Raw genomic sequence first — 15805 nt, forward strand, 5'->3', positions numbered from 1 at the left:
TTCCTACTTTTTCTCCTTTGCCACTCTTTTCTGTTTTGCACATCATCACTCTATTGCATAGAAATTCACATTTGTTTCTTCCGGAGCATAGTATGTGAAATCTCTGCTTTGCATTCCAACTGGGCAATCCTTCCCAATCTTCCCCTGGGGCATGTGCTTTCACTCCTCCCTGCCAGATGCTACCAATCACAGCTCTGCAGTTGATCTAACAGTATAGCATCCCAGATTGCTTCCTAGCAATTATTGGCAGCAACAGGAAGAGTGGGGTGAAAGCACTTGCCTCCAGAGAAACTGTAAGGAAATGCTGAGTTGCATTACATGCAGAGATTTCACATACTGCACTCCAAAAGCAACAAATGTGAATATCTTTGCAAAGAAGTGATGCAGTGTAAAACCAAAAACAACTGCAAATCAGCAGAGCTCAGAGATTTTTACAAAGTGTTTAAATCATTTTTTTAGAAAGTGACAGGATCTATTTAATGTTGATTAAAAATAAATGTAATTAAAAAAAGACAAACTGTGCTGAACAATGATTTATTACTTGTACATAAAATTTGGTTAGTTCACTAGTCTTGTACTCTGGAAAGTTCAGATATGGTTGGCATTTACGTTATACTGACTACATCTTACACTTTTGGATTTTTAGACATTTGTTTTTTTCTCTTGTTTTTCGTTTTTCATTCTGCATAGGCTTTGAGCTTTGCTTCTCTTCGCAAGGCTCTCATGTAAACTAATTCGATTCTAAGCTAAAAATACTTTCCTCCTCACTTTCTCCTTCATGTGTTTAAGTTTTTATGGAACTGTCAGAACTGCAGACTTCTCTTTTTTTAAAACATTAAATAGTGAATAAAGTTTTGGCTGACTGCACTTTTCTGAATTTAGACTGCACAGACGTAATGAGGTGTGAGTGAAAGACATGGATCTTAACAGCTTACACACTCAGCATTCACTAGCCACCATTCATTGATATTCAAAATGACTGTTGGAACAATTGTCTGTGCAGAAACTGGATTATAAGTAGTGTTTTCATTCCTTCAAATTTTTTTTTAGAAAAAGGCTTTAAAGTCAAGTAAGACTTTCAAAAGCACCCTGGATGAACAGAGCCACTACACACAAAACTTTCTGGCACATGCCATAAACACATTTTCTTCTGTGATGTTCTCAGATGTTCTGAAAATGTGTGGGGAACATGGCATCTATCAGCAGATTTCACCCACTACACACTTATGTTTGAAACATATAGCTGTGTCCGTCACTTTTCTAATCATGCCAACTTTACCAAACCCATCTCTTCTCTATCAAAGCTGAATAAACCCTAATTTTCTTTTTTTATTTCTTGTCTCTGTTGCAGACATATTAGTTCCTAAAATTTAGGGTGACTAATGTGCTTATTTGCCCTTAAACCAAAGGGGTGTTAACAAAGACTCTTCTCTTGGGGCGTTTACTTTTTCTCCTGTATGACAATGCCCAATCAAAAGAAGCCAGAATCATTCAATAGAAAAAAACACCCCTATAGAAAGTCAGAACATGCTTTTTTTACTTTAATCTGGGAGATTGACATACCTAAAGAAAAAAAATGTCCCAACAGGTATCCATAGTCTATTAGTATGTTTTTATTTCAGAGATTAGAAATGATCGCAGGTTATCTCTAGTGTACACAGCTGTGAGTATGCAGCAGGTGGACGGGGCACTGGTGCATCAGTCCCTTCATTCTACAGACTGGTGGGGTCCCACCAATATGGCATAGCAGTATAGTTAGGTAATATACAGTACCTTTAAATTTTACCTATGCTATCAGAGAATTTTACATTTTGAAAACCTATGCTTGACTTTTTCTAAGATTCTGGTATATCATTAAAGGGTCTTCTCTTTGTCTTTTGCTCTGCAGGGTGTGCTCTCCAACATCTCCTCCATCACTGACCTTGGCGGGTTTGATCCTGTCTGGCTCTTCCTGGTGGTAGGAGGAGTGATGTTCATTCTGGGTTTTGCTGGTTGTATTGGAGCTCTACGGGAAAACACTTTCCTTCTAAAATTTGTAAGTATGTTTTTCAAGAACTTGAGTGGTACTTGAGTGGGTACATTTTTGGGTTCATGGGGTGTGATTTCAGCTAAAAATAATCTCAGAGGAACAAAACTTTTCTTCAGTTGCACAAAAGTATAGTGAAAGTTCCTTACCTGTCAGTTTCTTACCGGTCATATTTTACCATTACTGAGATAGGAAATGACCGTTGGTGCTTTTAAAATTCTATGTAGGGCGGAGCTATGGACACACATAGACATGCAAGTCCTCCTTGAACTATCTCATTCATGTTAAAATCTGTGTTGACTGAAGGCAGTTTTTTCCTGTGAATTGAGAATTTTGAGAGTGAATGATCAGTCCTAGGAGAGAAAGAAGCCGATTTCTCTGATAAGATATATAACAAAATTTCTTATTTTCATGTGTACTATTGATTTGACTGCCAGTGTGCAATGAGAATAGGGCTGGTCTATGCTGACAGAGTTTTACAATGCGCACTGACAGTGCGCTCTCTTGCTTGCTTGTCACTTCAGAGCCGACAAGGGAGCGCACTGTCACTGTGCATTAAAAGTGAAAGTACTATCACTTTAGTACTGTGTGATGGTGAGAAGGCCGCTCCTACTGAGCATATGCTAAGTAGAGCAGGCACAAGGCCATCCCATAAAATCAATGTAACTGATTACACTTTGTTTCAGAGTGGGGACATGGGCTGTGTCAGTGACTGCAGATGACGTCTCCTTTCCGTGTCCCAGCATGCACTGGGAGTTCTCAAACAAAGCAGGGGAAAAAGACATAATGCAGTTAGATAGCATAGTGAGAGAATAATAGGGAAGTTTTAATTTAAGTATATTATAAAAGAGATTATTACAATAAATAGATTAACATTTAGGCATAACATGAATATTAGTTTTGGACCACTTCTTTAAGCACTAGTTTAGCCAGGGAAGGACTGTAAAAATATACTGAGATGCAAGGACCTTCTTTTCACAGAACCACATGAACCAGTGGTTACAAACAGCTTTGGATTGCTGCCTAATATATGTATATAGTGGAATATTGCTGTGTTCTGTAATTATCTACAGTCTATACATGATATTTTGATGTACTTTTTATGTCTAAGGGCATGTGCAAACAACGAGTAATTGCAGCAGATTTTTCTACTGCAAAAACCAGTGTTGGCAGGAAAACTGCTGCCATTTTGCAGCCTTTTTTATGCGTTTTTACTCGTGTTTTTCCCCCATTCCTTCGAATGAGTGAAAAAAGAGTCTGAGAATTTTAAGGCTGCAGATTTGAAGTGAAATAAAAATGATTTTAAAACGAAAAAAATAAGCAGCCTGTGCATGAGATTTCATACATCTTGTTCATTATCCTGGTATTGTAAAATGCTGTTTTTTCTACAGCCAAAATGTTGAGAAAAAAAAAGGCAAAAATGCAAGGTGTGAACAAGTCCTAAGGAGAATTGGGCTACATTCACTTATCAACAAAATGTACTTAAAAATAAAAAAAATTCCCGATACATACGGTATATTATTTAAATGGTATTAAGTAGACTGTGACACTAAGGTTTAGGTCTCTTTGTGATATTTTGCACCAATAATGTCAGCTTTTGGCTGGGGCCACACAGCGACATGTGTCCAGTGGCACTAAAATGGCAGCATGGGATCTATTGATTTCCTATGGTGTCACACTGCAACCTACTGCTACTACTGCATCACAGAGTTGCCACAGTTTCCAAATATGTTGGATTTTCTGGTCGCAAATCTCACACGTCTCATTAACCATAGACTTGTGACTTGCCTATGGTCATACAAACGCGACAGTGACTTGCATGAGACTTATCTGTGATTTGGCCCTTTTTTTGCAGCAAAATCTCATCTCCAAAACAGTTATGTGACAGCGAGTTACAGACAAGGTGCAGAGATATTTTTTCCGAGTTGCTGTCATGCGGCACGTGTCGTCATGTAGCCTAAGTGACATTACTTTCATCCTAGAAGAAGGCTCACAGTCGGCCCTCTACAGCTGTAAACCCGGGTCATCAGTAGTGACATGATATGGTAATGTACGAGAGTATGGGTCACCAAGGAAACTGGAGAACTCACTGCTGCAAACTGCATGGCGGTATTACCCCATGCACTGTGCTGTAGAACATATCTCTGCCAGTATCAGACAGCCGGTCTATCAGACAGCTGCCATGACATTGCAAAATGTCTATTCTTCAGATCGTCATCCAGCAGAATAGGAAATGGCTGAACATATTTGATATACTGTATGTCTTTTAGGTCAGTAACTTTTCATGCTAATTGTGGCAATTTCTCACTTGCATATTTTACATTCATATTTTTATTTTAGCATTCTCACAATGTAAAGAGGGGATTATTTTTTTTTATAAATCAATAAGGTCCATTGATTTATCAGAAAAACATACGGTCCCTTGGGCAGTATGTATAGAAAGTTAACCGGTCAGGTGTAAGCTTTTTCCTGGCTAGCACAGATTGATCATTCTTCTTTTTCCTGTCAAGACCAGCAATCTTTGTGTAGGGGGTATATAGTGGTTTCTCTCCTTGTGCAGTGATGTGGCGCATGCGCTGCTTCGCTGTCGTCATTGCATCGGTCAGTGCACACCACAGGGCTTTACCGACTGCAGTACAGGACACTTGTGAGGAAGAGTCCGGTGACCTAAGTGATGGCATTGGGTGGAAGCTGTTCAACAAGGAGCGAAGTCACTTCAGTAGAATGAATTTTAACTTTGTAGGGAGCCGCGAGGAGACACAATGGGCAACAAGCAAATACAGATCGAGATATGCAAGTGTGAAAGAAGCCATAATGAGGATTTTCATCAAAATGATTTTTTAAATTAAATATGATCTACATTGGGACATTGTTCGAACTCACCAGCTTTTTGTGTGCCATTTGGCATGTTTGGTTCTTAGTAAATGACTTGTGTAGTTGGTGATTGTGGTTTCTAGACAGACAATATCTAAGAAATTAGCTGTTAGGTAATATATCCCTAGAAGCAGAAAATGAAATATGCCTTTCCCCTTAACTGTTAGCTTTACTAGTCATATCGAGAAATCTAGGGGCCATTTTAATGTGGCTTTTTCAATACAACTTCTTTTTTTGCACAAAGCAGTATAGTATACAATTGTAAACATGGATGCTGTATATCAAACTCTAATAGTTGTACAGCTGTGCTCAAAAGTTTACATACCCCGGCAGAATTTTTGCTTTCTCAACCTTTTTTCAGAGAATATGAATAAGAACACCAAAACTTTTTCTCCACTCATGGTTAGTGGTTGGGTGAAGCCATTTATTGTCATACTGTGTTTTCTCTTTTTAAATCATAATGTCAACCCAAAACATCCAAATGACATTATCTGATGAGGTGATAATGTCATTGTCATCATCTCCTAGGAGAGTTTACCTACACCTGAAGACAGGAATGGACACAGACAGAAGAGGGGCCCTTACCAAAATTATTTCTGGGCCTTCTGCAGTCCACTAGCTCATCATAATGCACCATTCCAACTGCTATAGAGGTGTAAATTGTCCCCCTTTTCTCTTGGGCCCCTGTGCAGCTGTACAGGTTACACCAATGATATATCTGCCAAGCCTAAAGGCTCTTTGTCAGAAACCTAGTTGATAACCAAAAATTTAATTTGATAGGAACATGAATGCAAACCTGTCAGCGGTATTTTTCTAAGTAAACTACAGGCATTGTCAGGTTGGAATCGTTACACTTATTAAAATGATACCTGTGGTGAAGAAATCCGTTTTGTGGTTTTTGTGTAATCAGAAGTTTTCAGTTAATGAGATGCCTGGGTGGGACTGTAGGCAGAATCTTATCTTCCTGCTCTAGGTCAGAGAAACCAAGGAAAAGACCTGCCTACAGGCCGCCCTGAAGCACAAGCAGTCTGTGCCTCTTTCTGTCTTTATGATGAGGAACAAGTTTGTGCTTCGGGGCAGCCTGTGGGAAGGTCTTTCCTTGGTTTGTCTAGCCTAGAGCAGAAAGATTAGACTCTGTCGACAGTCCCGCTCCGGAGCATGGGCATCTCATTAACTGAAAGCTTCTATCACTAATTACACAAGAATCACAAGATGGATTTCTTCACCCCAGGTAAAATTTTAATCAGTATAACAGCTGCAACTTGACAGTGTCTGTAGTTTACTTGGCAAAATCCTGCTGACAGGTTCGCTCTAAAGAGTTGTATGAGCTATACTTAGGGGTTGAACTTCAAGGGGTTGTCCAGGTACATCGTATTCACGATCTATAATATGTTATCAATAGTAGATCAGTGGGGGTCCAACACCCGCCGTCCCCACCAATCAGCTGTTTGTTGCGCAGATCTAAACACCGTGAACGGAGCTGCTGCGTGTGTTTATAACGTATAGGGAGTGTCCAGAGCGGAAGACACCAGATTACGTCTTTTAACTGCTTGGCGTCTGTGGAAACCTGATGCAGTTAAGACACTTAAAAGCCTGAATATATGCACATCAAGTCTTTTTTTACATAGAAATAAATATTTCTATTCTTTTGAGCACTTTTTATTGCTATTTCCAGCGGATATCAGAGCAGACCTGCTCCAAAACCACCTGGAAAAAAAACAATGTATGGGCATACCTTAAAAACTTTTCAGAACTGCTTCAGGAAACAACTTGGGAAAAGAAAAGCTCTTCCAAAAATTCCTCCAAAAAAGCAGCATTTCTTGAAACACTTTTTGCTTAAAAACCTTGTAGTTTTTGTAACTTGCAATGACCGCTTGAAGTCACTGTGATTCTGCATGCGATGCAATATATTTATATGTATTCCATAAAGTTAGCCATAACCATTTCTGCTTTCTTTACAGTTCTCTGTTTTCTTGGGAATTATTTTTTTCTTGGAGCTCACAGCTGGAGTCCTGGCATTTGTCTTTAAAGACTGGATTAAGGACCAGCTATATATATTTATCAACAGCAATATCAAAGCCTACAGAGACGATATTGACCTGCAAAACCTCATTGACTTCACACAAGAATATGTATGTAATATTCCGGCATGTGGTAATTATAGGTTATAATAAATGTATATGGAGCCCAGGATAACACTGTATAAAAATTGTTCTAATAAGTCTGACTTATTGTGTCCATATAAAATGCAGAAGGCCAGATATTTTCCAAAGAAGGTTTTTTCAGTGCTCATTTTCCTATTTAATACATTTCTATTTATGAAGTTTTTATTATATGTTTTCCAATGAATTATTGTGAGATAGAGAAAAATGGATAAGTGGGAAGACAGAGTAAAAAACTTAGAAAGATTGAACATGACTTTTCTCTTTTTACACTGTGCACATGGGAATTACATAAAAGCAGAGCGCTGAGCTTGTCAAATGTGCAGCTGGGAAGAGTGTTGTATCGCACAGCAGGGTGCGCACCAAAGTGCACTTTACAGCAAGACAAGCTTTTTTTGGAGCCAGAAAAGAGAACAAGGAAAGAGTTACATTAAGGTAACTCCTAAGTAAATCCTAAGCGACAGATTTGTGAAAGAAGCACATACAGAACATTGGATAAGGCTACTGTGCTAAAGAATGAACAAATGAAAAATAGCGTTGAAACTTGAAACACTTCGAAAACAACAAGACTGATTTACTCCAGACAGGAACAGTGCTTACCATGGTGGTTGCCGGGGAGTGTCCAGCAGCACTCGGACTTGGGGTGGTGTAGTGGTGTCCGGCTTGGCTTGGAATGCAGGTGGCCGTACAGTGGTATGCAGCAGAAGTCGGTAGTGTGGTGAAGCGAGTCAGTGGTGGCACAGTTGGAAATGACACCACTGACTGCTGCACGTACTGACTCTGCTGCATAGCCTGCAAGTAAGCAGTGTTGCAGGCCTGCATCACATTCAGCTGTTGATCAGGACTAAGTTGTTCCGCCATGGCCCGTTCAATTTTTCTGAAAAAATGGTGGGGAACTCTGTTGAGGTCGGCCTCCAGACGGTCAAGGCGACTGTCGACAGAGTGGAAGCGGTGGTCCATGTGGTTAAAACCGTGTTCCATGAGGGCAAAACCACTTTCACTCTGTCGGACGGCGCCTTGAGGCTGTTCTGAAAGGCCGTGCTCAAGTGCATGAACTCGGGCATGACATTCCTGACCGAGGCCCTCTGCCGCTGGCGGGAAGTGCCTGCAAAACCAGTGGCAGAGACCTGGGACAGGGGAAGACCTGACATACCAGCTTCCTGGTCTCCAGTTGTCTGTGTTACCGACCTGCAAGCTGCTTCCTTGCTGTCGGATGACTGGGACGGGTCCGAGGTCGTTCGATGAAGGACCACTCCAGGGACAGGTTGCAGGGTGCTGCTCCAGGTGCTGTGAAAAGAAAAGAAAAACATTAGTATCATGCATTTACAAGCGCCACCTGCTGTGGAATAGAAAAGCACAGAGTAAAAAGCAATACAATACAAAAAAATACTTACGCTCTGGTGGCAAGGACCGTTCTTAGGAACGCCAACTCCCGATAATAGCGGTATTTTGTTCTGGTCCTTGCCGCTGAACCACTGCGAACCTGGCCCTCATCACGAACATCCCTGTTGAAGCGGTCCTTCATCGAGCGCCAACTGGTTCTGACTTTGTTCACTGTGGGAAAAACAAAGAAAAATAATTAGACAATGCACTGATGGCAAAATCTCTATCATCACACACACACACACCTGTATGAACATGGCCAACAGTCAATGCAGCATCACACAGCAATACAATAGTCAATGCACTCACTGTTGGCCATGATAACACAAGTGTGTACCATGCTAGAATATATCTAGCATGACACACACCTGTGTCATCACGCCCAAGAGTCAATGCGGCACCACACAGCAATACAATAGTCAATGCACTCACTGGTGGCCATGATAACACAATTGTGTACCATGCTAGGCCTCGTCCAGAACGATATCTTCATCCCGTTGTGGAACCTAGAAAAAAAAATACATTATAATCTTGGAAATATTTGTAAATGAAAAAGATAGAAAAAGATACAGAAAAGAAGAAAGATTGAAGATGAAAAACAGGACAGAAAAAGAGGCAGGGGCAAAAAAAATAAATACATTCACAGTCAGTCTATACTTACATGCCCTCTCCCCACCGGAACTTGGCTTGGCTGCTCCTGCAATTCGGCCTCTGAAACCGTGTCCGATGATGTCTGAGAAAGAACAAAAATTAATTTGCCTCATGTGTAGATACAGCATCCAATACTTACCAAAATGTAGAGCAGGAAGATGCTCACTTCACGCTCTGCTTAGGCCAGTTCACCCCGGGACGGTGTATACTCTGATCCAGAAGACATGCTGCAATAAAAGAATAAATACATTAGCACATAATACATTTTTAAAAGGACAGGCAGACATTCGGTTAGAATACTCACATTCTTGAAGTTGCTGCTTCTCTAAAGATTTCAGTCTGCTTTGCTGTCTCCTCCAGGCTTTCTGTAGATAGTGGTCTGCCAGTGCAAACACCTTCTTTTATCTCCACTAACCCCTAAACAATGTTTCTTGTGTAGGGGGTGGTTTAAACAAGTGTCTAGACATGGTTTACTCAAAAATTGCATGCGCTCAAAAGCACAGGCATGCCAGTGACCCCATAGACTGTAATGTGATTTTTTTGGCGCATTCCGTGCGTATGCGTGCGCATGCATTTTTTTGACGAGGTTGGGCGGAACAAAAAATGCAGCATGTAGCGTCTAGCGCGTCTGGGCACACACCTGGAAAAAGTGCATGCGCACGAAAACGCTGATGAACGTGTGCCCGCCAGGTTAAACGTAGGGGAGCAAAAACGCTAAAGTGAAGCCAGCCTAACCTATACAGATAGTACATGTGTTTTTAAATGGCATTACGCTGAAATTTATTTTCTTGTATTTTCAACCAAAGAAGGCAAAAAAAACAGCATTTTCCTAAAGGAGAGACAGCTGTTTCAAGTTTGTAATATAAGACGCTTATTGAAATGTTGGTGCTGCACAGTTTAGACTTCATTTTTTTCTAGTAACTTCATAGACATACAGTGTACTGTATGCCTATATAATCCAGTACATTATGCTTGTAAAGAAAAATGTTATTAAAGATTTTAGGCAAAGAGAATTTTCATTCCCAACAGTGCAGTAGAGGTCCCTGACACGAGCGTATAACACGGGGCTTTCTGATGTGTTATAGGATAGCACCTGGACGAACGTTATGTTAGGGGGCACCGTAGATCAGCTATTATTTTCTCTTGCCGATTCGGCATGAGCAAACAACCACAGCATGCAGTGTGTGACTCCGATATTCTCCTTCTCCGCACCTGTGATGCAATTTTCTCATGCGAGAGAATCGGAACACACTCAGATGACACTCGGATCACACTCCGACAGAGTTTGAGACGGATGTCATTAGCATAATTGGCCTGATTCTCTCAAGCAACAATATACGGCAGTGTGAGCGAGCCCTTAGGGTCTCCGTCCTCCACACTTCAGATCCCGAGTTTGAGTCTATGGCCGGGGTCACACTAACCAACGCAAAACACGGTCAGTATTTTACATGCGTAATACGGATGAATGACCCCTAAATAGTGCTCCGTATGTCATCCGTAATCAAGGTGTGGTCACGTATTTTCCGCATGTCAGCATCCGTATGTAATCCGTATGGCATCCGTATGGTGAGATTTTCTCGCAGGCTTGCAAAATGGACATATAATGGAGCCCTATGACAGGGTTTCTAACAGAAACCAAAGAATAGCTATAGACACATAGAATGCATATATATATATATGTATTCAATGTGTCTATATCTATTCTTTCGTTTCTTTATTAAAACTGTCAGTGTGAGTTTACTGTATAGTGCACTGAATTGCCGGCTTTGCTAAAATTTGTTGTAATAAATTGCAGGGACTCCTGCTGACGTCACTGAAGCTGCAGGGAGTCCCCGTAATTTAATACAACGAATTAACCCCTTAAATTAACCCCTACAACTCCATAATTTTACCCACAAACACTCCTCTAATTAATAGTGATATACATAAAAAAAAACATGAAATTAAATGGTTAACTATATGTAAACCATGTGTCATTTCATGTCGGGCAGGAGCATAATTATACAAAAGCCGGCAAATGTTTCTGCGGCTATTCTGCTATGATGAACTGTATGAATGTCAAATATATGTATAAATGTGTCTCTATGACATGTATAAAATATATTTATATATATACATATATATATATATATATTGTGTCTAGATCTATTAATTCGTTTGTGTGGGGAAACCGGTCATTGGGCTCCATTATATGTCCATTTTGCTATCCAGCGAGAAAATCTCACCAGACGGATTGCAAAAGGATGCTTACATGCGATTAAAATCGCATCAATGAAGAAAAATCGCATCAAAAACGCATCACTGGTTAAGATACCTTTGTGCGATTTCGGACCGTTAAAATGGGACCGATTTTTTATTCGTTGTGTGTGACTCCAGCCTTACTCTCAATAACACCGACTAACAGTATATGCATGTACACCTAAACAGAATGAACAGAATTGCAGGTCAGGTTGGGGGCATATATACAGCATTAATGTATAGAATGCTGTATATCAGGCTTGAAAGGTGGTGGCCGTATCTCATATCGGTAAAACCTGGTGACAGGTTCACTTTAAACAGAATTAAAAGTTATATGTGAGCAAAATACAAAGCGATTAACCCTTACTATGCATAAATCTATAAAGCAACAGTATTATGCCAGTACGTTAGTAATCGCCTACTCAAAGCAGTTCTGGAAGTTTCTCTTAGGCCTCTTTCACATGTCCAGATATTTCCGGTACCAGGAAAAACGGTACTGGAGATATCCGTGTCTGTGTGTACACGTGGCACATCCGAGTGGCACATCAGTACCACACGGACGGCCACAGGGGAAGTAACTCTACAATAAGCGCTGTTCCCCTGCAGTGATGTTACTGCTCTCACTGAGCCTGTGCGCACTTCTTCCCATTCATTCCCCAGTAGTTTACAGCCCGAGCAGGCGCATTAGCACTGCTCCGCTTGTAAACTTATTAACCCCCAGAAATGGATTTACGCCATGGGACTTGACTGAGCGCCGTACAGGTATGCTACATTGTTGGTTTGTTTTTTAATTTTTTTTACAGGTGATCAATGGTTTCAAAATGGAATTAGCAGTCTAATAAAGATGGGAAAAATGTGTGTTGTATTATTTAATTAAAAGACTTTATTCTTAATGTGTGTGTGTTTAATTAACCCTTTACTTACTATAGGATTAGTAATGGAGAGGTGTCTTATTGACACCTCTCCATTACTAAGCCAGGCTTAATGTCACCATACAATAGCAATTTGACATTAACCCCTTATTACCCCACTTGCCACCGCTACAGGGCAAGTGGGAAGAACCTGACAAAGCTCCAGAATAGGTGCATTTAATAGATGCGCCTTTTCTGGGCAGCTGCAAGCTGCTGTTTTTAGGCTGGGGGGTCCACATTACCAGCCTTAGAATCGCAGCCCGCACCTGTATAGTTTTGCCGGGTTGGTGAAAAAAATAAGGGGGACCCCACGTCGGTTTGTTTTCATTCATTCTTCCCTGCTCAAGCAGTTGCCGGCAGAGAAGGGAAGAATGACAGTCGAGTTCAGCACCACATGCAGCGGAACAGCGGCTTACAGTAGCCGCTTCTTCCCCGGCAGCCGTCGTGCTCACGGAGGACAGTCTACACAGTTCTCCTTTTGCACATGTGCAGCACATGTTGCGGGCCATGTGTCCATGTTAAAATGGACATGTCTGCGTGTTTTGCACACAGACACACGGTCCTTGAAAACACGCTGACATTTGCATAGACACGAGTCTACGTGTGTACGTGTCTCCGGTGCGTGTGAAAACTGTCACCACACGTACAGGAGACATGGACATGTGAAAAAGGCCTTACAGACCTTTTCTCTTTACTAACTGGACTGCTAGTAGGATATTTATATATGCGCATGTAAGTTGGTACCAGTACATCCTGAAACTGAAATAGAAGTGTCCTTGTTGGGCTAAGTCCCGAGTAATCGGAAATACCATCTTGAAGCTCTTATAGAATTCCGATCTCTCCAACGCAGGGGCTTCCCTAAGTCCTTAGAAATAAGGCCTCACATGGCCTAGCCCAAGTTGCTGTGCACTTTGTTGTTCTCACCTAGAATCACCAACAACAGATTCAGAGTCACACCGCCCTACCCATACTTACTCCAAGGATCCACAGCTGCACACTTCCACATGGACTCTCCTTCAACTCCTCCCAACCGCCCATCAACTGTAGGTTTCCGACTCCCAGTGAACACCCAATTCTCCTATGGCAGTCTTTATATGGACCAGCACTGTCCCTAGGTGTGATCGGTTCAGTTTGGACTGAACCACGGTCTCAGGGTAATTAATTTTGTTGCTTGTCTCCTACCAACTGGTGAATAGTTTTCAGTTTGATTCGGTGCTCCTGCAGCCATGAGTCAAGAGTGCAGTGTTTTTCTTCAGCTTGTGTACTCAAGTTAAGTTCGGATACTTCTGTTCCTGACTGTCTGAATAGTAACATGTATCAAATGTAACCAGCGGTGCTATACACTCGATTATTGTAAGCCCAGAGCAGTTCAGGCAAATAATCCGGCTACCACAATTTCTTGTCTCCCTCCAGGGTTTGAAGCATCTGCTGTTCGATTAAATCACTCATAGGCACCATTTTATTGTGGGTGATACGGCGTTTTTCATGACCTCCGAATCCCATATATCTGAGAGCTTTTCAATGACTTATTTGAAAGCATGCTCCTTGGTCAGAGTAAATCACCCTCGGACATCCAGAAACCTAGTGTCTAGACATGACCATAGCCACCGTCTCTACAATTTGATTCGAGGAACGGGAGCCGAACTAAAGGCCATTTGCCTTCTAGTAGCCAGTCCTTGATCATCAGAGTTGTTATCTTGGGTCTGGGCTCATTCGGTCAGTTTGCTGCTGAGGAACACCATCTGGCCTGCTGTTACTTCATTAGTCTTGGCTACGGAGGCCACGGATTTCATTCAATCTAAGTCAGGTATCTCAGTCTCTTCTTTGTCATCCACCTCTCCGGAGGAAACAGGAAAGGTGACTTGAGATAATACATCAGCATTAGCATTCTCTTTGCCATAACAGTACTTGGAGTAATTAAACTTCCCCATTCAGACGACCCACCTACTTTCCAGGGCCCGCAGCTTCGCACTTTGCAGAAGAGCCAATGGATTATTGTCAGTCCGGACTAATATCCAGTGAGGTATTCGTCGAACTTCTCGGTCATGGCCCAGACAATCACCAACAACTCCAGCTTAAAGGAACTGTAGTTATCTGGGTTTCATTTGGAGTTCTCAAATGATGACTGCAATATACTATTCCCCTGCTCCTGGGCCAGCACCGCTTCCAATCCATGTAACTTTCATCCCGTATATAGAATGGACAATCATATTGGGCGCATGCCAACACCGGGGCATTGGTCAAAGCTTTCAGCTGATCCAGGGCTAGTTGTTATGAGGCTCCCCAGGCAAGGGAACGATTCTTTGGGTTTTTTGGCGTCCCCTTCATTACCTTTTGAAGAAGCGCAGCTATCTTAGGGAAGATTGAGATGAAACGTCAATAATATCCTGTTAGTCCCAGGAAGGCTCGCAGCTCTCGAAGAGTCCGTGGCGGAGGCCAGTTCCTTACAGATTCCACTTTGCTTCCAGCCGGGCTGACTCCACCCGAGAACACTACATGCCCTAGATATTCGATTTCTGTCTGTAACAAAGTACATCTTCAGGGCATCAACTTTAGACCGTGGGCCTGTAGACGGGTCCTTGCTGAGCTAGTAATGAATAATCAGAAACACGGCCTTGAAGCTCTTAGGGAATATTGATTTCTCCAAAGCAGGGCTTCCCTAAGTCCTTAGAGATAAAAACGCCATCTTGAAGCTCTTAGGGAATTCCGATCTCTCCAACGCAGAGCTTCCCTAAGTCCTTACAGCTAAGGCCTCACACGGCCTAGCACAAGATGCTTTGTACTTGGTTGTCCTCACAGTGTCGACTCATGTCAAGCTGAACAATGCGTCCAGAGTCGCCAACAACAGATCCAGAGTTGCACTGCCATATCCAGACTTTCTCCAAGGAAGTGCAGCTTCATTTCCACCTGGATTCTCCTTCAACTGCCCACCAACCACCAAAAAACCCCGCACTCCAACTCCAGCCTCTCACCATTGCACTCTACTGGCTAGCTCATATATTACATCACAGATCTCCAACAATACAGTTAACTGTGATTAACCCTTACATTTATATAACTGTGTCAGAGTTAAATGAAAAATATATCTTAAAATTGAAAAAAATCTTCTAATTCTGAAGACCCAAATCGGGCATGTCCTGGAGGGGTTAACTTATGAGGAGGCATATTTAAGAAAAAGTGTAAGTTTGGTCTGAACAGTTTTTCTATTCCTGGGGTGTCCTGAATGGTTGTAGCATCTCCACTGGTTTTGATTAAAGTTTAGAGGAGAGTTCCTCTTGATTGCTGGATTTCTTCCCGAGAAGACTGGTGCCTCCAAATTGCAGAGCCTATCTTGTGGTAACAACAGCTATCTACAGAGAAGGGAAACAGATGAAGAGAAGAGTTTTATCTAAGAATGAGAATTAGAGCCAGGAGTCATTTGGGGCTTCAGATAGCTACTTCCGATCATCAATCATCTTGTAACATAATCGTCTAAAGCAGTGAGCATTATCAGTCAGGAAACTGGATTTCCATCTGTTCCTTAAACTTTCCAGGCATAAACTTTATTTCAATGTCATATA

At 41.7% G+C, this 15805-nt stretch overlaps 1 protein-coding gene across 1 annotated transcript in view; it reads left to right on the top strand.

Moving 5' to 3' along the window:
* The window catches only part of TSPAN5 (tetraspanin 5), a 238845-nt gene that overhangs the window by 206642 nt on the left and 16398 nt on the right, over positions 1 to 15805 (top strand). The window contains exons 3-4 of the mRNA XM_073589729.1: positions 1889 to 2035; positions 6862 to 7032. Of these exons, the coding sequence (XP_073445830.1) occupies positions 1889 to 2035; positions 6862 to 7032 (318 nt within the window). The remainder of the gene's footprint in view (positions 1 to 1888; positions 2036 to 6861; positions 7033 to 15805) is intronic.

This window comes from Dendrobates tinctorius, unplaced genomic scaffold (genome assembly GCF_039654945.1).
Source record: "Dendrobates tinctorius isolate UK_male_01 unplaced genomic scaffold, ASM3965494v1 ptg000011l, whole genome shotgun sequence".
Classification (NCBI taxonomy): domain Eukaryota; kingdom Metazoa; phylum Chordata; class Amphibia; order Anura; family Dendrobatidae; genus Dendrobates; species Dendrobates tinctorius.